The sequence below is a fragment of the Glycine max genome, chromosome 11 (assembly GCF_000004515.6).
Source record: "Glycine max cultivar Williams 82 chromosome 11, Glycine_max_v4.0, whole genome shotgun sequence".
NCBI lineage: Eukaryota > Viridiplantae > Streptophyta > Magnoliopsida > Fabales > Fabaceae > Glycine > Glycine max.
The window spans coordinates 38,041,610-38,063,134 of NC_038247.2; the positions used below are offsets into that span (position 1 = coordinate 38,041,610).

The following is a 21,525-nucleotide window of genomic DNA, read 5'->3' on the forward strand; positions in this document are numbered from 1 at the left end:
GTTAAAACTATTAATTATTAAAATATACAACATTTTTGTAGTTTTAGGATTTTTTTAAACAAATAATCACTTTAAATTTTTCTAGAAGATATATTTCAATATATATATATATATATATATACATATAACTATTTTTTATGAAATAAAATAAATCAAATATTTGTTTAACGGAACATTGAACATATAAGAATGAAGAAAAACCAATGCCATCGTATATAAGCATTAAGTTATAAGAATTGTACCACAAAAAGATAGACACCCGATTTATCTTTCTTAATTAAGTAATTCAGATTTTGAGTTCTCATTAATTATTGTACATGAAATAAATTTTGTTAATAGGTAAATATCTCACATTGTGTGTAATTATGATCCGACGAATATTAGTTACGGTAAAATTAATTCATGTTCAGGAAAAATAAAAAAAGTTACAAGAATTGCTTAACTATAATGAATGGAAGCACCAGACCAATTAAATTAATTGATACCAAATTATTCAATCCTCGACAAGTGCAATATTAAGGGTCAAGCTTCTTTAGAAACACTTATAAAAGAAGAAAAAAGATGAGATGAGCTTTTCTATAAACAAAAATAAGTTTTCCATGAGTTAATTTTTAGAAATTCACTAATACAGTTTCTCTAAAAGATGAGATGACATCTACAAATTAATTAATAAAAAACTCATTTTAATTAATGGAGAATCTTATTTCATTTTTTTCTTCTTATTTTCTTATTCTAGAAATACTTCTAAACAAGCTTACACCCAAACAGGTTCTAAAATATATTGGACGTCTTCTTCATATGACAAACATAAGACTATATATAAGCTATGTTGTTTAGCATCTGAGCCATTTCAATCAGGTTCCAACCTCGTACATGATCTTGTATCACTCCTAGTCTATGACTCCATATTTTTTTCATTGCCTTCATCTTTTGCAGAGGCCTCAGCTTCTTCTTGATCCTTTTCAGCCATGGCATTCCACCACTCTTCTCTAGAACTAACGTGACTCACATATTCCACTTCCTCTTCAACATGGGGTCCCAAGAGAGACATGAAAGACAAAAGGCCCAGCTGATTGAGATTCCAAACCTGGTATCCAACATCAACCGAACCAAACCGTAGAGGAGACACAACATTTTCCAATTTCTCACCTAAGCCACAGGAAACAAGCGAAGCATACTCAGCAGAATCAACAAGGCGAGTGTAGGTACTCGCCACAGCATAGGCTCTTCCTAGGTGTGCCTCAAGTGGGTTTGTGCCATTGATCTCCACAAGGCTACTTGTCATTTTCTTCAAACGCATGCTTTTCTTTATCATCTTTGTGATCGCCGACATGCGACACGCCCTAAGGAAGCTCGAGTTGTGGTCTTCCATGCAGAAACGAGAAATCCCTGGGATGTTCCCTAACTCAAAAAGGGTCTCATGTGCTATGTGTTCAAAATGAGGACGCAAACTTTCCAGCATTCCTGGTTCATTGAACTGCATTGAGCACCCACCTGCATGTAATTAATTATAACCAATATCATCATTGATTTATACAACGACATAGTAGGATTTAGGACAAACAAATGGTTCTAAATAAATTTAATTTTGCACCCGAAAAAGGGAAGAAAATTAGAACCAAATTTATCTGTAATTAGGTCAATAAAAAATTAAGGATACGCATGTAGAAATTCTTATTAATAAATTAGATTAGATAAAATGCAAATTCAAAATTTATTTTTAAAATTTTATACAAAGTATAACGTCTGACAGTCAAACCTTATGGAGAGAAAACTGTAGTCAAAAGAGAAAATCTTATTAAAATTAGTCAATCATATTTTTTAATAAAAATAAAATAATTATGAAAGAAGCCAATGGTAACGAAAATCTTTATTGTAAATTAAATAAAAAATTATTTTATAACAAATTTAAATAAAATTGAAATTAATGAGGAGAGAGACCTAGCTTTTGGGGTCTAAGATCCTGGAAGTGGCCATATTTCGTAAAGACATCTGAAAGGATTCTTAGACTTGGTCGAGTGCAAAGGCTTGGGAATTGAAGGGCATATAAGAGGCCAGGGAGGGCAATGACGTAGGTGCGAGTTGTGACTCGGAGAACAACAGTGTCCTTAGTGAGAGGCCACTTAAATTTATCCACGCAACAGATATGAGCAAGAATGGGACAATTTGTTTGCATTATGATTTTCAGGGTGAAGGGCCCCGTGCTCAGTCTTCTCACTCTCCGATCATTCTCATACTCCATCATGCTCAGTGCACTCTCATGGAACCTAAAAGGTATACTCATGCTTCCTCTGGAGATTCTGCTTTCATCTGGTATCTCTGGGGTTCTTAACCCGAACTGCATCCTACAAAGAAGAGAAGATGTTAATTTGGAGGGATGAATTGAACAAGGGAGGAGCAAGAGTGAAGATTATATAGTGAGGATGCATGCACATAACTAGGGCAATTGTAGTGGGAAAAGACAATCTTATCCTTGTTACCATATATAATTCTAAATTGATTAAGGAATGTTGCTGACTAAGATACAGCATGCATACTGATCCTATGTATGTTTTGTAGAGGAAAAACAAAAATGAAGAAGGAAATGAAAGTTATAAATTTAAATTAGAGAAAAAAAGCAAAAGTTAAGAAAAATTTAAATTTTTGTTTTTAGAAGTCAATTATTTCTTTTATATTTTCTTTCCATTTCCTCTCCAACCAAACAAAAAATATATAGTAATATGTATTTTATTTCCTTTCATTTAATTTTCATCTCTTCAACCAAACAAAAAAAATATCTCAGGAGATTAATTGGGTTATTATATAATTTCAAAATCTCCTATATATTGAGTCTATTTTTTTTTCATTTTCCATTTCGTTATTTGTGTTATTTATAATTTTTTATTTTCTTTTATATTTTCTCTCCTCTATTTCATGTATTTGTGTAAAAAAAACAAATACATCGGTAAAATCTTATGATTTTAATTTTTTTTGTCTTATTAAGTATTTTTCTTCAAAAGTCAATCTTATTAGAGGTTTAAATCTTGATGTACGAGGGACTAATACTTTTGGCCAGACCCAGCCTCTAATAAATTATTATAATTTTAATTATTAAAATGACATGTGAACAAATTGAGGAAATTATTTAATGAAAAAATAGTATATTATTTTGTTATTAATTTATACCATTTATGTAAATTTTACACAAGACTTTTCCCTGTTATTTCATATGTATAAAGAATGGATCCTTAGTTGTCATGCATTCTTCAGATTTCACTAATTAAAAAATCCTTTTGTTTCTTTTTTTATTTTTAAGATGGAAAAATATGGTTTGAATATTCCAGCAAAAAAAAACTTATTCATATTAATTAATCTTTATAAAATCTTAAAGAATTTTAGATAACACTTTAAATAGTAAAAAAAATATTATCTAAAATACTTTAAGGATGAAAAATAAAATAATCACATTTTATAAAGACTAAAATGAAAAAAAAAACTACAACAATAAAAATAAAAAAGCGTTAAATTACAAAGACAAAAAGATATTTAAACCAAAAATATTTATTTGGGTATGAGTTTATTTGACACAATTTTAAAATATTTATTATTATTTAACAAAATTGAAACATTTAAATGTAAATTGTTAATATAAATATATTATATAAAGTGAATTATTTTAATTAATTTTAATTAGAATAAAAGTAAATTTAGTATTTTTTCCAATAAAAAAATAAATTTATTGACTAGAGTAGAGTAAGCAACGCATTGTATCTAACTCGCATTCGATTAGTTAAAATTTATTAATAAAATACAAAATTAGAAGAAAAATAATATTTTTTAATAAATGAGTCAATAATAAATTTATGATTTAAAAAAAATACCCAATAATAAGAAATGTACTAGAAAAGTATGTTATAAGCCACATCACAAAAAAATTGGGTGATACATACCGGGCACATTGCACCATAACTTTTATCATATATATTAAATTAAATTCTATATAAAGTAATATAATTGTTAACTCATTGATAAGTGTATTAATTCGTTCAAGTAGTATTTTAAAATGATGAGTTTCAAGTTCATATAGACTTTAAGTGTACTTAGAGTTTAGGTATATTCAATTTTCAACTAATTAATAAATTGATTCAACTATTTGTGACATGTGACATTAAAAGTAAATTGACATAAAATTAGACAAATCAATTAGCATGTGTAAGGGCAAGAAAAATAAATACTCTGAGCGGTGAAGTAACAGTTGATGTAGAATTATAGATATGATGAGACTTAACCTACCGAAACTACTCTTGATGTAACATTAATAATTTTTTTCTATTCAATATTATTTCAATTATTACCTACATCTACTCGTATACTCTAGTCATGATTCCTCACACGAAAGAACTTAATCTACCTAATTTTTCCCCTAATCCCTTAAGAAATAAACTAGAAAAATTGCATTATAGACAAAGATGTGTAAAACAAACTAAATAACATCATTTTATCTCTAAAGATGAATTATTTAGATGTTCTTTTCCTGTTCTTAAGAGATAAATATTTTTCAATTCCTAAACCCTAAAACATAACATGAACATGGATGATCAAGCCACAAACATGAAAATAAGCGCATAAAAGAAACAATGAAACTGAAATAACATTAAATAAATAGTAAAAATCATTACATTAGAATGTTTGATTGTTAAGCTCCCAACAATGAGTGGTTTAGCCTCTCATTATCATGAGAGACTTATAATTACAAAAAGGGTGAAGGTAGTGGAAGAGAATGGAGGAAAGTGAAGAGGAAGTGAAAGGATGACTCTCAATGGGTGATTCTTCTTTCTCTTAGACGTGCCCTAGCTTTTCTTCTGTGGGAAAATCTCCATTCCATTCCATTCCCTTTCTTCTTCCCCACTTAAAATGCAGCTCAATTCTATTTTTTGTGATTCTGCACGCAAAGTGAGGTTGCGTGTACCACGCGCTACGTGCGTCTTCACATGACATCTACTTACCCAAGTGACTTCTTCGCACTAAGTGAGGGATGCACACTGAGCGATCATGTCGCACTTAGCAAGTGTGGCATGATGAGCGAGAGTCTCCAGATCTTTAACTTTCTTCCATGTCTTCTTTTGTGTTTCTACAAAAAAATATACCACAAAAATACTATAAACGTACCAGTTTGATTAACTATTGGATAAAAACTCAAAAGATGTCAAAATCCTAATGTTTAACCCAAAAAGAAGCAAAAAAGAAAAAAAAATCAAATAATCTTTATGTGACTTATTTACAAAATTTACTTATGCAAAACAATTATCAATAATACGACAAAGAACCTCTTCTCTTGTATGCTCTCGATTTTCTCTCTCCTTATATGCTTGGTAATTTAAATTAAAGGAGAATAATGTAATACTTGTATCTCTAAGGAGAAGTTGAAAGTAGTTTTTCTTAATTTTATCTTTTAAAACAAATTACATCAAGAAATATAAATAATAAAATAATAACATAATCACTTACTTTCTTAAAAATTTAAATATTATTGTATTTTTCTTTTATAATAATAAAAATAAATAATAAAAAACAATTTTAATTTTTGACATGGAATAAATCAATTAATTTTATATTTTTCCTTTTTCTATGAAATTAATGCGTTAGGTAAATGTTCATTGTATCTTAATATTTAAATTTGTTTACTAATAATAAAAAATTAACTTTTTTGGAAGAATAATAATTTTAATATTTTATTAAAAAAGTCAACTTAATTGAAAAAGCAATAAAAAATATTAAATAAAAAGAACAACATTGGAACAATGAAAATTGGTAATGTTAAAAGCTTCTTTTTGTGTATAAATTTATGTTTAAATTTTTATTTATTTATTTTTAATTAATAATAATTAAGTATAATTTTTATAATAAAACAGAGATAGACATAAAATTCAAATATAACATATCCATCATGTACGTGAAAAATGTCTATTTTATGGTAGGATAATGTAACACTAATATTTAAGAATTTCGCTCAATTTTTTAAAAAACTAAAAATAAGGATATATAATTAATTGTTAACAAAAAAATATTTAAATTGAATAATAAAAAAATTCAAATTATAAAGAGTAAATTATAATTTTTAGTATGAAAAGAAATGAATACCTACAATAATTAAAAGTCAAGCAAAATAAAGAGTAAATTATAATTTTGCTTATTGATAGATTAAAATATTAATCTGACAATTAATATGGCACTGATAATTTTTTTACATAAAATAATTCAAAACTTACTATTTATTAGGATTGACCTTATATTGTACGGATGGAATAAACAATATCAAGACATAAAAGCATTTTTAGCTTAGTCCCAGCTAGATTATATTCAATTTTTTTGCCTTGAGGAATTCTTTTTTATGTGGTACTTTTTAACCTGTTGGATTTTTTATTTTTTATTTTACCTAACTCGCGCGAGTTAGGACCAAGTAAGGTAAACTAACTCATTTTAACGACTTTAGTCTCTAATCGTGTTTAGAAGTTTAATATATATATATAAATTTATTAAAAAAATTGTTTAGTCTCTATAATATGATAATATGAAGAACAACAAAAATAAGTAAAAAACTGAAAGTCAATTAAATTATATTGATAAAAATCAAAAGCAGTTTAAACACTAAATTCGTAGATTCTTATAGTATTATTTTTTAGCCTTGAAATTCTTAATAGATATATTCTTGAAATATTATTTTGAGCATTTTTGTAATCATTTGTATAATACTTTTGCTTTCATTGACGATTCACGAGTAACGTATATAGATATAACAGCTCATATTGATATTGATTTTAAAGAGAAAATTATTAAATTTAATCTCAAGTTTTGTTTAATTTTATCACCTACTTAACTTAATTTTAAAATATAGATTATTTATCATAAATTTAAAATATAATTTATATGTTAAAAACATTTATTATAAATTTTAATTATATTGATGTATATATTTAATAGTAATTATTTATGATGAATTTTAGTCATATAAAATAAATATTTATTAAAAATACGAGTTTATATATATGGAGGATTAATATGAGTTGTGTACGTATGCGTCTGTGTATTTCATTCTGTGGGTGTGATTGAACTGATTTCCAAAATTAAATTCAACATTCAATTAACATAAAAAAAAAATATTTTTTTTATTTTCATTTTATTTTCACAGTTTGTATTTAATTTTTCCAATTTTTTTATATATAAACAACTCTTCCTCATAAGCTGTATTATTTTCTGTCCTTATCTCTATTCAGTAGACAAACTTATTTTTTATAAGATATAGATAACAAAAAGTATATTTTCAATCTTATGAAGAGGCAATCTTTTTGCTTTGCTTCTTTTCCCAGTCGCCATTCACCAGCAAGAGGCAACAAAAATATATAGAGAATTTTTAATATATCATCTCAATATTAATATTACTAATTGGAGCAGTTTAGTACCTGCTTATATTTAATTTTCTTTATTAAGAGTACATAAGTAATAATTTCTTATATGCAACCGAATCAACAAGTTCAAGAATACAACGACTCTACACGATAAGATTCTTACTTTATGATAACAGGTTAAGAAACCACATGTTCTAAAAAAGGAATCAAATCGTATGTTGCTCACCATTTTATTTCTGTTTCTTATTAAATAATAATATCTGGATAAAAGAAAATCCTGAGAAATATAAAAGCATCATGTGTATGGAGAAGCACGGCCATGATGAGGAGGAGCAACCCAAACCTGTGGTTCTAATCACAGGATGTTCCACGGGAGGGATAGGCCACGCGCTTGCACGATCCTTCGCAGCGAACAGGTGCAGGGTGGTGGCCACCAGCAGGTCGCGGTGGAGCATGGCGGATCTGGAACACGACCACAGGTTCTTCTTGCAAGAATTGGATGTTCAGTCCGATGAGAGCGTGCGTAAGGTGGTCGATGCTGTTGTCAACAAGTTCGGTCGCATCGACGTGCTTGTTAACAACGCTGGTGTTCAGTGTGTGGGCCCCCTTGCCGAGGTTCCTCTCTCTGCCATTCAAAACACTTTCGATACCAATGTCTTCGGTTAGTATTGCTTTGGCTGTGCTTGTACTACTACCCTTTTTATCTAGTGTGCTTTTGATAGAGTGGAATGAAATGAATTGAAGTGAAAATATTAAATTAGAATAGAGTATAAAAGGTTTGGTGGATTCAAATGAAATGAAACGAAAATGTATTGAAGTGAAAATATTAAATTAGAATAGAGTATAAAAGTGTGACTCCATTTCATTATTTTTTAGTTCTCTTTCACTTCTATCAAACATAGGGCTAGTCTCCAAGAACATGAATTTCATGTTAAACTTGATTGATACTAGATTTCATTGGGCATAAGCATGCAGGTTCGTTGAGAATGATTCAGGCCGTTGTTCCTCATATGGCTGTTAGGAAACAGGGGAAGATAGTCAACGTTGGTAGCGTTGCTGCCTTGGCCTCTGGACCTTGGTCAGGCACTTACAATGCTTCCAAAGCTGCTCTTCATGCTTTCACTGATACATTAAGGTATTAAAAGTAATTGGCAACATAACCCATCTTGTTCTAATGTTCTTAACTTCTTATACAAGTTGCTTTGTTATGTTATGTACAAGCTCAGAGATATAAGGTTGGCCCACTAGCAGAGAAAGGGTGAATCCTTCCAATCCCGATTAACATTTCAAACAAAACTAACAAATTAACATTTGTCATGTCATGTACAAGCTTTTTAGGCTTCAGTTCGCCTAGATTGATGTGGTGATTTCATGAAAACTGGACTTTAGTGGAGTTTAATTGGTTATCGGTCAGGCACTATAATAGATTTATATGCATGTATACTATTAAGTCAAAATTTAGAGAATGCAACAATACACAGTTTAGGATTTGGTGGCTACACAGTGTCCAATTAATTATTTACATTTCATAGTTGATACTCTTTCTTGGTAATTGTTTTTATTTTCAACATGTACATGTCAATGCCATACACAGATTGGAACTTGGACACTTTGGAATCGACGTTGTGAATGTAGTTCCTGGAGCCATCACTTCCAATATTGCAAATAATGCCCTTGCCAATTACAATCGAATGCCTGAATGGAAGTTATTCAAGCCTTTTGAAGCAGCAATCCGAGACAGAGCTTCTTTGTCTCAGGGGTCCAAGTCGACCCCTTCGGAGGAGTTTGCTAAAAACACAGTAGCAGCTGTTCTTAAGAAGAATCCACCTGCATGGTTCTCCTATGGCCATTACTCTACCTTCATGGCTATCATGTATCATTTACCACTCTTTCTTAGAGACTTTTTTTTGAAGAAATTGATGAAATGCTGAGCTACGGTTTCGTGTATCCATCTTTTCCCATGTATAATGTATGTTGATGGACACTGATTAATCTACTTTAAGCACGAGATTTCATTGGAGGGTGTATTGTTAAGACTTCAAATGTTATATATTCAGTTCCATTTTACCATATTCAGTGGCGAACAAATTTTCGAATAAGATTAACGTTTCTCGTGCGAGTCTGTCTGACTATACGATTCTGTAAAATTATTTTTTTTAATAATTAAACAGAAAAGAGAGATATTAATAAAGGAGAAAATACAAAATTTGAATCTTTTAAGAAAATCCTTACAAATTAAGCGAGGTACAGGGTGTACACAAACGATTGTTAGCTGGTAGTAAGTGTACCTACCAAAATCTGAGGTATTTATATTGATGGTCAAGTCAGTAAATGATTAAAATTTGTATCTAATTATTAGATAACCTTACATGTAGTGTACCATGTTATTTACAATACTGAAGAATTTGTACCTTAGTAGAATAGGTGATTACTTAATTGTAAATTAGTGGAATAGAGCAATATGTTCCACTAATCACTTAAATTTATAACCATGACTAGTGCAACAAGTAAATTAAATCCCACCAATAGTCTACTACAGTTTTGGACAATTAATTGCATGGATGAAAAGAAAACTCCAAAACATTATTTTGCTAATTGTGGTGTGTAGGAGGGACAATCGTTGCTCACTTGCTCGGTGGTGTTTCAGCTTGTGACATCTGTGAAATCAGCATTAATTGGATACTGAGACGTACGAGATCAAGGTGAAGCAGTACCTACTCCATTACATCATGGACCACTTTGGAGATATATAATTCAATGCTAGGAAGGAAGATTCAATTCGACCCCGCTGAATCTTAGAAACATGCAATACAATTTAACAAATGTGGAAATGCATAAATAAAGCAAGTGATGGAATATGGTCCTCTTACCTGCCCAAGGCACATGCACCTAATTGAATGTCACTGTTAATTCAACTTTTTTATGGTGTCAAATTAAAGAGATCAAATTGATTAGCTAACTATTTATAGATTCATTCGGAAACCATTCTATCATTAACTAATTTCTTGTCTGATAAAAAATTGAGAAGGAAGAGAGTGCGATTCCCGTCAATAAAAATTAATCATTTACAACTAACAGTTGCTTTGCTGATAAAAAAAATATAAAAAATCTTGTCTGACTGTCTCTGTAATGTATGCTATGGAGACGTAACAACGCTGGTGTTCACTGTGTTGGGTCACTTACCAAGGTTCCTTTCTCTGTCATCCAAAACACTTTTGACAACAATGTTTTTGGTGATCAGTGAGTATTCTGTCCTTTTAGTGCTATCCTTCTTTTAATTTATTTTCATATGGTATTCCTTGTGTTAATTTGGTCTAATCTACGAGAACTAGGTTGCATGTTAAACTCTAGATTAATTCTATATTTCATTGGACACATATATACGCAGGTGCCATGAGAATGATTCGGCTTGTTGTTCCCCATATGGCAACTTGGAAACAGGGAAAGATTCTCAACATTGGTGGTGTTAGTGCCTTGGCCTCTGGACTTTGGTCAGGCACTTACAATGCTTCTAAAGCTGCTCTTCATGCTTTCACAGATACATTAAGGGGGTTTTCTTCTTCTTCTTCTTCTTCTTCTAACTTACCCTACAGTACTTGTACCCTTCATGAATCATGTTAATCAAATCAACAAGAGGAAACATAATTTCTCCTTGTTTTTACAGAAATTAATTAATGTGATTATTTCGTGGAAACTGGAACATATAGTGTAGTTTAATGGCTTAGCCATATATTTGTACTATTAAAGTAAAAAATTAGTGAATGCAACATTAATACACATTTTGTTATTCTCTCTGTGTACGTGATAATTGTTTTTATTTTGAACATGCACATGTCATATATATATACATATTGGAACTTGTACACTTTGGAATTGATGTTGTTAATGTTGTCCCTGGAGCTGTGGTTACAAATATTACGAATTCTGCCATTTCCAACTACAATGGATATGCCTGAATGGAAGCTATTCAAGCATTTCGAAGAAGAATCTACCTGCATGGTTCTCCTATGGCTATCTCTCTACCTTCAAGGCTATCATGTATCATTTACCACTCTTTCTTAGAGACTTTATTTTTAAGAAGTTGATGAAATGCTAAGATTAGGGATGAAAACAGAGCATGTTGGGGAAGGTTTGGCCCTCCTAGTCCTCGCAAAAGACAGAGCAAAATCCATTTTCATACCCATCGAGTTTAGGTATATTTACGGATAGTCTAGTATAATTTTTTTATGTTTAATTTATTTATATATTTTTAGATAAATTATATATTAAGTTTTTAATTATATTTTAATTCAAATAATATATAAATATAATGAATAACAAATAAATTAAATTTAAAAAATTAAGAATTCAATTATGTTTTTAGTTAAATGTATATTTTTTAAGTTGGTTATTTAATTATTTAACTATTAAGATAATTTACTTATATTTTCAAAAATTATAATAATAAATTCTTTAATTTATATATTATGTATATATATGCTATGAAAAAAAATTATATAAAAAATAATAATAACATGTATATGTATGAGTATGAATATGGATATGGATATAATTTGATATTCATTGCTTAAACAACTTATATAATACCCATATCGTATTTATATCAGATCAAAATGAATATTTGTGTTAAAGCTCAGAGTGGATTCAAATGATATATGCGAATACGAGTTTATTTGTTTATTTGTCATGTGAGCTAGGGCTGGGTGTATTTATCTTTTCGCATGCATTCTGATGGACAGTGTATTCACTTTAAGCACCAGATTTCATTGGGGGGCCGGATAACATGTTACAATTGTTTTCAGTTCCACTTGACCGTGTTGTAGTGAACAACATTTCAAATAAGCTGTCTAACTATACATTCTATAAAATTTATTTCTTTTGAAAATAACTATAAAAAAATTAAAGTTGTGGATTTGAATCTCTTCACAATCGGTGACTAATATTTGTTGATAAAAAAATATTGAAAAGAGAGAAATAAAAGAAATATATTTTTATAAAGTTGTTATTGTTCTATATGTAATATATGCAATCTTTTTAAGAAATAAGGTATTTTTTATGTAATTGTGTATGTTAATATGGTTAGTGGATCTCTGTCTCTAAATATAAATATCATTTAACTAATTTAAACCCTTTAAAAAAAATTTCCAATAAAAAAACTTAAAAAATTGATTAGTTTAGTTAATAGTATTAAATTTATTAATAATTTATATTATTTTTTTTAAATCACCCTTAAAAAAATTGGAACTCGTTATCTTACTCTTTTTATTTTATTATTTTTACCTAATTAATCAATGTATATTAGTCTTTTTCTTTAATCTTTTATAAGAAACACAGTGAATCTGTCTTAATAATTTATAGCATATTTATAAAGTAATTAAGAATATTTTGATAAACAAATAATTGATACATAAAACAACTTAATAAGAATCTTATAAAAGTGGACAATTTTTTTTAAAATCTTATATTTAATTACGAGGGTAGTTACATTTTTACTTATAAAAATTTATTCAAAACCTTTAATATCTAAGTTTTCTACTGTGAAGTAGGGATCAATGATAATGTGGTAACTGGTAAGGTAGAAATAGTTAGTAACTATCTTTACTTATCCCATGGGATGAAATGTTATCTTATTCTTGTTTAATATAAATTTTTTTTATAGGTGAAAATTGAACTTAAGTATTAAGAGGTTTACAATAATGCATAAATATCATTTAATCAACTGAGAAAGACTCTTGATTGTTCTACACTAGGAGATTAAAAACAACTCATACATACCACTTAAGTATTCACAATTTTAATAAATATCTATGGATATTTGAAACCCAAAGGTTTGATGTAATTGTATAAGATTTGGTTACATTCATTTATGAGAAAATGATCTATTTAGTAGGACAATTCGGGTTCAATTATCTCTATCGGTAAAATTTCTTTGAGTCAATTACAATCACACACCGCAAACAAGATTAGTCTCTGACTGAATAAGTTGAGAAATAATCATGGTCTCTAACCCAAAAAAAAATCTATGGATATTTTAGTATACTTTTTTACATATAAAATTTTAAACAAAAATTAAAATTAGTAAAATTAATTTTTTTAAAATAGATATATTACAATAAATTTATATAAAGAGAGAGGAAAGAAAAATCTTGGTAATGGCCCAAAGCAATAAAATCTGGTTTATATAAATTAAAAAACAAGAAGACCGATGAGCCCAAATAAATGCCCACAAACAAGTGCACAGGGTATGAAAATGGGCCGGCCGCGTGGGTGTGAATGTGACCCGCTAGGGTTTAGGGTACTGGATAATAGAAGGCACTTTTTTATTTCTTTTTTCCCCTATAAAATCAAAACCCTACACTCTTAAACCCTAACTATTTCAGTAGTTCGGCTGCCTATAAAATCCTCTTAACAAGTTGTTGCTGCTGCGTTGAGCATCAGTTTACAGCTATCGAAGATGGCTCCTCCCAGAGGTAATTTTCCTTTTAATTAGAAAATGGGGTTTGATTATTTTGGTTTATACATTTTACATTAGAACTTTTTTTAAATCGGCAAATGTTAGTTTGGTTAGAATGTAGTGGTAATAGCTTCATTTTTGTTGACGGGTGTTTGAATTTGTGCAGGTCGTGGTGGTTTTGGTGGTGGTGGTGGTGGTGGGTTCAGGGGTGGTGGTAGGGGTGACAGAGGCAGAGGAAGGGGCGGTGGAGGAAGAGGAGGAGACAGAGGTACACCCTTCAAAGCTAGAGGCGGTGGTAGAGGTGGTGGAGGCCGTGGAGGAGGCAGGGGTGGTGGCCGTGGCGGTGGCAGAGGTGGAATGAAGGGTGGTAGCAAGGTTGTTGTTCAGCCCCATAGACATGACGGTATTTTCATTGCCAAGGGTAAAGAAGATGCTCTCGTTACCAAGAATCTTGTTCCCGGTGAAGCTGTTTACAATGAGAAAAGGATTACTGTTCAGGTTCCTTTTCTTTCTCACCATTATTTCTGTTTTTCTTTCCTTGTTGGTACTGAACCATGTATGCATGAATTGATAGTTTCATTTTGCAGAATGAAGATGGTACCAAAGAGGAGTACAGAGTTTGGAATCCTTTCCGATCCAAGTTGGCTGCTGCCATCCTTGGTGGAGTTGACAACATATGGATTGTAAGATTGTCTTTACAACATGAGCTCTGTTTAGTCCTAGTTCTTCGAATACAAACATCATGTTTTTTTAATTATTTTTGTCTTGTGCCTTATGAAGAAACCCGGAGCCAGAGTCCTTTACCTTGGAGCTGCTTCTGGGACCACTGTTTCTCATGTGTCGGACGTTGTTGGCCCTGTAAGTATAATTTAGAATTTAGAATTCCACAATCTTACATTTGTGGAAGTTCTGATTCGAATGTGTTGTTCTTTGTATGTAGACTGGAGTTGTCTATGCAGTAGAATTTTCCCATAGAAGTGGACGTGACTTGGTCAATATGGCAAAGAAAAGAACTAACGTTATACCCATTATTGAAGATGCTAGACATCCAGCTAAATACAGGATGTTGGTTGGAATGGTTGATGTCATATTTTCTGATGTTGCTCAACCTGATCAGGTGTGATTTAAATTTCGTACTACATACCTCTTGAGTTTGGTTTTGGCCTCATTTTTGCAGGCAATATACTAGTGTTCCAAAATATTGATGTACTTAAATCGGTAGTGCCATATGATTATTGTTTGTTTAATTTTCAATTCATCTAGTATTTCGTTTGGTTGTCAAATATTAGCCAGCCATCTACTTACATTACATGTGTATATTTTTGGTGCATCTTCTCTTTTACATTTGTGTATAATTTTTTATTTTTTATTTTCAATGTTATTTTTTTACTTGAATATATTCTGTTAAATTGGAATAATCTGTGCATATGATGAGTTACTCGGATTCCCCTTCAAGACATCATGGATGATGCAGACCCGAGTTTCTGATGCACATAAATTTCTTTTCTTTTTTTTCTAATATTTCATTATTTTGTTTCTTTAAATAGACAGCAGTGGTTGGTCGTCTCTTTTTAGCCTGTTTATGTCCCCATTTTGAATCAACAAGTACTGTATTTTTTTCAATTTTATGTATGTGAATGTGAAATAGTGGAGGGGTGGTTAAAGTCAACTCTTGGAAGTGGATGAAGGCAAGGAGAAAGGGTTTTGTTTATAAAATGTCTTGGTTTTTAAATCCTGCGGCTTGTCTAGGGGTGGTTGCAAATTAGCTTACATGTGTTGGGGTGGGCCTCAGTTGTTATAAGCAGCCTCAATTGGATTATGGACCAGACAGTGTGTGATGATGCGTTATGATAGTATATATCTGCGGCTGGGTCAAGAGGAAATTGTGGCTGTGGTTTGAGTGGTGCATGGATTTTATATTTGTGGATTCCTTTTTAAATTTAAAGGAAATGAATTCTATTCTATTTGAAGATAAAATCCTTTTTGAAACCCCAGTTATATTCTATATTCTATGTATTGGTTTCTTTATGATTTTTGGTGACCATTGCAGGCTAGGATTTTGGGGCTGAATGCTTCATATTATCTGAAAACAGGAGGTCATTTTGTTATTTCAATCAAGGTATGTTCAGATATCTAATCGTCTTTTTATAAAACTTTACGAGTTATATGATCAATAATCAATATGGTAAACATTTAAAGAAAGGGTGACCCAGTACAGATAGTTCCCACCTAGTGGGGGGTCTAAGGAGAGAGTAGAAGGAATCAGCCTTACCCTAAGGCTGTTTTTAGAATTTGAACTTGGGGCTTTCAGGCCTCAAAACATCAAACATATGGAGGTGTCGAGGCTTGCCCTCTATTTATAACATTGGAAAGACAAGTGTTTATGATTACCTTGAATCAATGTTTAGGTTCTTCTGTTCGTAAATGGGAAGTCAAAGTTGTAAAGTGATCTCTTATGTCTTACTATGTCTTAATTATCTGCTAAAATGTTCTCACTTACATTCATTTGTATCTTAGGCTAACTGCATAGACTCCACAGTCCCTGCTGAGGCAGTGTTTGAAAGCGAAGTGAACAAGTTGAAGGCAGATCAATTCAAACCATTCGAGCAAGTCACCCTTGAACCATTTGAGAGGGACCATGCCTGTGTGGTTGGTGGATACAGAATGCCCAAGAAGAAAAAAGATGCTGCTGAGTAGATTGTTTTCCAGTAGCCCGTAGGCGTGTACCAATGTCATTTCATGAGATTTCGTGTTAATTTTGTTTTGAAACCTTGGTTATCAAAATACTTTGTACCTTTTATAGTAAAGTAGTCAAGTTATTTGCCCCCAATATTTACCGTGTTTGCTGTAAAAAATTCACATATAATCTGCCCAAAATTACTTCCTTAGCAGAACGAGATGAGATCAACAGCAATGCTTGTACGTTCTACATGTGAATCTAGTTTATTTAAGTATTGAAAATCTATGATCTATTATTATTAGGGTATGTCAACTTTACACTATCAGTCTATTGTTAATCTATGATCTATTATTATTCAGGTTTGCCATTTAATCTTTCTATATGCTTGAAAATGTATTTATCAACAGCAATGCTTGCACGTTCTACTTGTAAAATAATTTAAATATATTTTTAATGAACATAATATATGTTCATAGGCATAACAAATAAACTTGGATAGGTGGTATCATCCCGAACCGAATATTCGTTTTGATCACATATGGATACTCGTACTTGTTACTAATACATTTTTTATAATTTTTTTATCACAGCATATATATTTACTATTTTATCGTCATAATTTTAAAAATTATAAATTAATTAACTTAATAGTTAAATAATTAAATAAAAACTTAAAATATAATTGAATTCTTAATTTGTAACTTTAATTTACTTGTTATATATTGTTTGAATTAAAATATAATTAAAAATGTAATATGAAATTATAATATTAGTTTTTGTAGTGAATGAATCAGGAGACATAATGGAATTATTTCAATTACTCTAACAACAGTTCGGCTATTGTTATTGTCTTTTTAGTGAATAATACAAAAGAAAATAATACAAGAAATTCTTTTGAATAATAATTAAATAATTCCTTCATATTTTTAGAGATAGGAGATAAAATTTATATGGATATAATAAGTCTTGTTTGGGCTGCTTTAATGATAGTTTTTTCATTTTCCCTAAATAAATTAAAATTATAAAAAAAAGAGTATAGTAGATTACCTGCATACATACTCAAATTTGACGATATGGAAATGAGTTTTAAAATGTCAAACCGGTCTTTTTTTTTAATGGTATCCGTCCCATCTTTTGTATTGTTGACTTACCATTATCAATTAAACTTAATGTGGAATATTTATTCATTACTAAAACATAAAACAGTACCACATTCTAGCAGCACTCTCATTCTTAAATAGTTTATAACACGAAAACCAACTCATATATCCCTCTTATTCTTTATTTGTCACCAAGAGGTGTACGAACGACACTTTCTAATACACTTTTTTAAGACACATTCTAGTATTAATTAAAATATATTAAAAACTAAAAAAACAACAGGAGGTTAAAAAGAGTGTATCATATATTGTGTTGCTTGTTATTGTTAAAAAATGCTTGAATAATTATGAATGTTTTTTATAAAAAATAAATAATGGGCAGATAATTTGAAGAAAAAAAAAACTTATAAAATACGGAAAGCAGTAATTATTTATAAGAACTGAAAGTATAAAAAAATGTTTTCTTAAACTAATCCCATACTCTTTTATGGGACACTAGTCCGTCTTTTAGTATGGGAAACTAATCCCATACTGTTTCATGTAAATAAAAATATAAAATGTATTATCATCTAATATAAACTTAAAAATAATGTTTATTTTTTCTTTTTGATGAGAACAAATAATGTTATTAGTACGTGTCGTAATTAATAGTTGTCATAAATGGATAAATGTATAAGCCATAATAAATGAATGACAGACAAATTTGGTTCTAATAGCTGCTTCTCATTTGATTGTTGTGTACTGTACTGTACTGGTATAGGAATTAGGAAAAGCTGCCATAAAAGTCTCGCGTTTGTTTTGTTAGGTTCCCATTGTTGGCATAGTAACAAGTTGGCACTAATCTCTGTGTCTCTCTCTTTGTATTCTACGATGGATTAAATTAACCATTGTTATAGATAGATTGTAATTATTCTGCAAATGGCTTCTGTTGACTACAGTTACTCCTTGCTAGATATAAATAATGGATTTTGGAATCACCACTCTAAATTAATCTTTTGGGTACCTGAATGTTTCTGTTTGAGATTTTGTTTTCGTTCCAATTTGTCAATTGTTGCCTCAAAGATTGGGCGCAAACAGAATTAGTACTTGTTTGATACCAGTTGAGAGAACTCAAAAGTAGTTTTACTCCCCCAAACTCTAAATTCTTTCTTTATTTTGTGTCTTGAAATCAAGGAATGTACATTGGAACTAAATGCTATGTTGGTGTACAAAATTCACATTCCCAACTTTTATCCAAAAATAGCCTTAGTTGATGCCCAAAACCATGATTTGCTTGCTTAATTAACTAGATGCTATGCTTCATTGGGCATACGCATGCAGGTTCCTTGAGAATGGTTCAGGCGGTTGTTCCTCATATGGCCGTTAGGAAAAAGGGGAAGATTGTCAATATTGGTAACTAGTGAAAATGGTTGCTGCCTTGGCTTCTGGACCTTGGTCAGGAACTTATACAGCTTCTAAAGCTGCTCTTCATGCTTTGACAGATACATTAAGGTATTTTTCTTCTTCAAACTTGCGTTACTCTACACTTGTGCTTCATGTCTGCATCTAGTCAACTAGAGGCAACAGAAATCCCACCTTGTTTTGTTTCTATAGAAATTGTTGGTTTGTTATGTACAAGCTTTTAGGCTTTGGTTGGTCCAGATCAATGTGGTGATTTCATGGAAACTGCAATATAGTGAAAGTTTGTAAAACTTTATATATGATGCACTTCAAAGTCAAAATCGAGTGGATGCAAATGCAACAATTTGGGATTTGGTGACCGGATTTCGTCCTAATTATTTACTCCCTCCGTTTTTTTTATAAACAAAAAAAAACTTTAATTTTTTGATTTCAAATCTAAGTAAAATTTAATTACTTTTATCTTATTTAATAAAATTATGTTAAAAAATCCTTCATTTAATTGGGGATTGTGTTTAATATTAAATTTCAACAAAAAATAATTTAAGAGAAATTATTATTTTTTAATTAAAAATAACACAATTTAATAAAATAAACTCACTTTCTTAATAAGTGTTAAATAAGTTTTTTTTCCTTATAAAATACAACCGAAGGAGTTCATTTTATGCACTAAATTGTTCTCATCTTTAACACGAGTATGTGAGCATACAGACCAGAACTTGGACATTTTGGAATTGATGTTGTCAATGTTGTCCCCGGAGCTATCAAATCAAACATCGGAGATTCAGCCATAGCCAGTTACAACCGCATGCCAGAATGGAAATTATTCAAGCCTTTTGAAGCAGCAATCAGAGATAGAGCTTATTTTTCTCAGAAGTCCAAAACAACCCCTACAGATGAGTTTGCTCTAAACACTGTAGCTGCTGTCCTTAGGGAGAAACCACCTGCATGGGCATTACTCTACTGTCATGGCTATCATGTACCATTTACCAATCTCTGTTAGAGATTTTCTTTTGAAGAAAGCAATGAAAGGTTGAGCTATAGTTGGGTGGTGCATATCAATCTTTCCACATGGACAGCCTATAAAGCAATTTTACTTAACCTTTAGCAACAGAAGAGATATCATCAAGGGATGTCTTGTTCGGTATCATATTCTATTGAACAAAGTTTTTGAATAAAACTTGACCAAACGGAAGATATAGTTTCTTGAAAGTGTGTTTGAAACTTCCCCATTCTTTGAACATGGATCAGCTATTTTTTTTTTCTGCATTTGTTAGTTTTTCTTAGCATTAAAAATGTGTTTTTTCTTGTTTGCATGGTTTTCCATCTCATAAGTTTGCCTTACGGGGCTCCTTTGATAGGATTAGGATTGATTACATCCACAAAAACGTCTTAACTTGAATCCTAATTTTGGGGCATGACAAAGACAGACAACCTCCTGTCTCCTTCAGTTATTAAAAGCACAAATCTATTACAGTTTCAGTCACTGTTCCAAAACAGTAATGCACAATACAAAGTTGTGCAGTCCTGCTAACTGCTTGCTTCCTCTTTCCGAAACTTGGAGGGTGGCTTATGACCTCTCTGCAATCCTTCAATTCTCAAAGTGTGTAACATTTTTTTATACACAGATTGTTTATTTATTAATTTTTATTAATAAAAAAATATTAAATTTATAATTTTTTTTTCTTTCTTAATCATTTAATCAATTTTATATTTCTAATCTGAGTAGCCATAATAATATATGTAAAGATTTAGTATGAAGCAGTATCTTTAATATTCCGGCACTTGTCGTGTCACCTAATAAATTTGACCATTTAGATAAAATCAATTTAATTAATTGATTTTTTTTATTTCAAATTAGTCATATTTAGTTTGGGTCTCAAAAAGAAAAGAAAATTCAGAACCAAGTCAATGTTTCAATTTTTTTTTTAAACTCTTACATCAATATATTTTAGACTTTAGCATTTCAATTTTTTTTACGTTTGTCTATATTTTCTTTTTTATCTTTTTATGATAATATCTAGAGTTATAAAGCATCTTAATTTCATAATGTTTTATTATATAATTTTCTTCAAATTTTTCATTAAAAAATGATTGAAATATATAAAATGATCGGTATAGACAAAATATTAAATAATATAAATAATAAATCAGTATAGAACAAATAATATTTTTATTTTAAATTAATATAAAATTAAAAACTAATAGTATAGATAAGTAAAAATTACAACTTAAAAGAATATAATTTATTTTTATCATAATTCGACAACTCAAACCAAAACTACACGATCTTAATTAAATTATTTTGGTTTCAAGTTGCCAAAAAGTATTTTCTAAACCTGAAACAAACCAACTTAATTAAATATCATCAGGTTAGACTTTACCTAGCCACAAACTCAAACTATTCCAACTCATAAAAACTCCTAATTCTTTAGTTAAATTTCCTTTGCAAAATCGGGGACTGGGTACAGAAACGCCCAGCTAGTTTGAATGGTTTTTACGATCACC

The 21,525-nt window shown here is 30.2% G+C and overlaps 2 protein-coding genes and 2 non-coding genes across 4 annotated transcripts; all 4 read left to right on the forward strand.

Moving 5' to 3' along the window:
• Nucleotides 1-7,220: 7,220 nt before the first annotated feature.
• Nucleotides 7,221-9,455, forward strand: LOC100775989 (short-chain dehydrogenase RED1). Its single transcript, XM_003538460.5, has 3 exons — nucleotides 7,221-8,046; nucleotides 8,361-8,520; nucleotides 8,980-9,455. Exons 1-3 carry the CDS (start codon nucleotides 7,683-7,685, stop codon nucleotides 9,314-9,316), a joined length of 861 nt encoding a protein of 286 aa, XP_003538508.2. The 5' UTR covers nucleotides 7,221-7,682; the 3' UTR covers nucleotides 9,317-9,455.
• A 392-nt stretch (nucleotides 9,456-9,847) lies between these two features.
• Nucleotides 9,848-21,121, forward strand: LOC102662627 (short-chain dehydrogenase virD). Its single transcript, XR_005887236.1, has 3 exons — nucleotides 9,848-10,618; nucleotides 18,940-19,110; nucleotides 19,729-21,121. It is a non-coding gene; the product is annotated as a short-chain dehydrogenase virD (transcript).
• On the forward strand, nucleotides 13,727-16,800 carry LOC100814656 (rRNA 2'-O-methyltransferase fibrillarin 2). Its single transcript, XM_003537455.5, has 7 exons — nucleotides 13,727-13,855; nucleotides 14,006-14,337; nucleotides 14,427-14,522; nucleotides 14,620-14,697; nucleotides 14,780-14,956; nucleotides 15,890-15,958; nucleotides 16,357-16,800. The coding sequence occupies exons 1-7, from the start codon at nucleotides 13,840-13,842 to the stop codon at nucleotides 16,534-16,536; spliced, it is 948 nt and encodes a 315-aa protein (XP_003537503.1). The 5' UTR covers nucleotides 13,727-13,839; the 3' UTR covers nucleotides 16,537-16,800.
• LOC112998420 (small nucleolar RNA snoR60) lies at nucleotides 15,261-15,331 on the forward strand. Its single transcript, XR_003263521.1, has one exon. It is a non-coding gene; the product is annotated as a small nucleolar RNA snoR60 (small nucleolar RNA).
• Nucleotides 21,122-21,525: the final 404 nt, after the last annotated feature.

Excerpts from the sequence above, each read along its gene's own strand:
- LOC100814656 (XM_003537455.5), top strand. Across the intron at positions 14,698-14,779 it reads TGTCGGACGTTGTTGGCCCT|ACTGGAGTTGTCTATGCAGT; the intron begins GTAAGTATAATT and ends CTTTGTATGTAG. Across the intron at positions 14,957-15,889 it reads ATGTTGCTCAACCTGATCAG|GCTAGGATTTTGGGGCTGAA; the intron begins GTGTGATTTAAA and ends TGACCATTGCAG.
- LOC100775989 (XM_003538460.5), top strand. The coding sequence starts at position 7,683 with ATGTGTATGGAGAAGCACGGCCATGATGAGGAGGAGCAACCCAAACCT. Across the intron at positions 8,047-8,360 it reads TTTCGATACCAATGTCTTCG|GTTCGTTGAGAATGATTCAG; the intron begins GTTAGTATTGCT and ends ATAAGCATGCAG. Across the intron at positions 8,521-8,979 it reads GCTTTCACTGATACATTAAG|ATTGGAACTTGGACACTTTG; the intron begins GTATTAAAAGTA and ends TGCCATACACAG.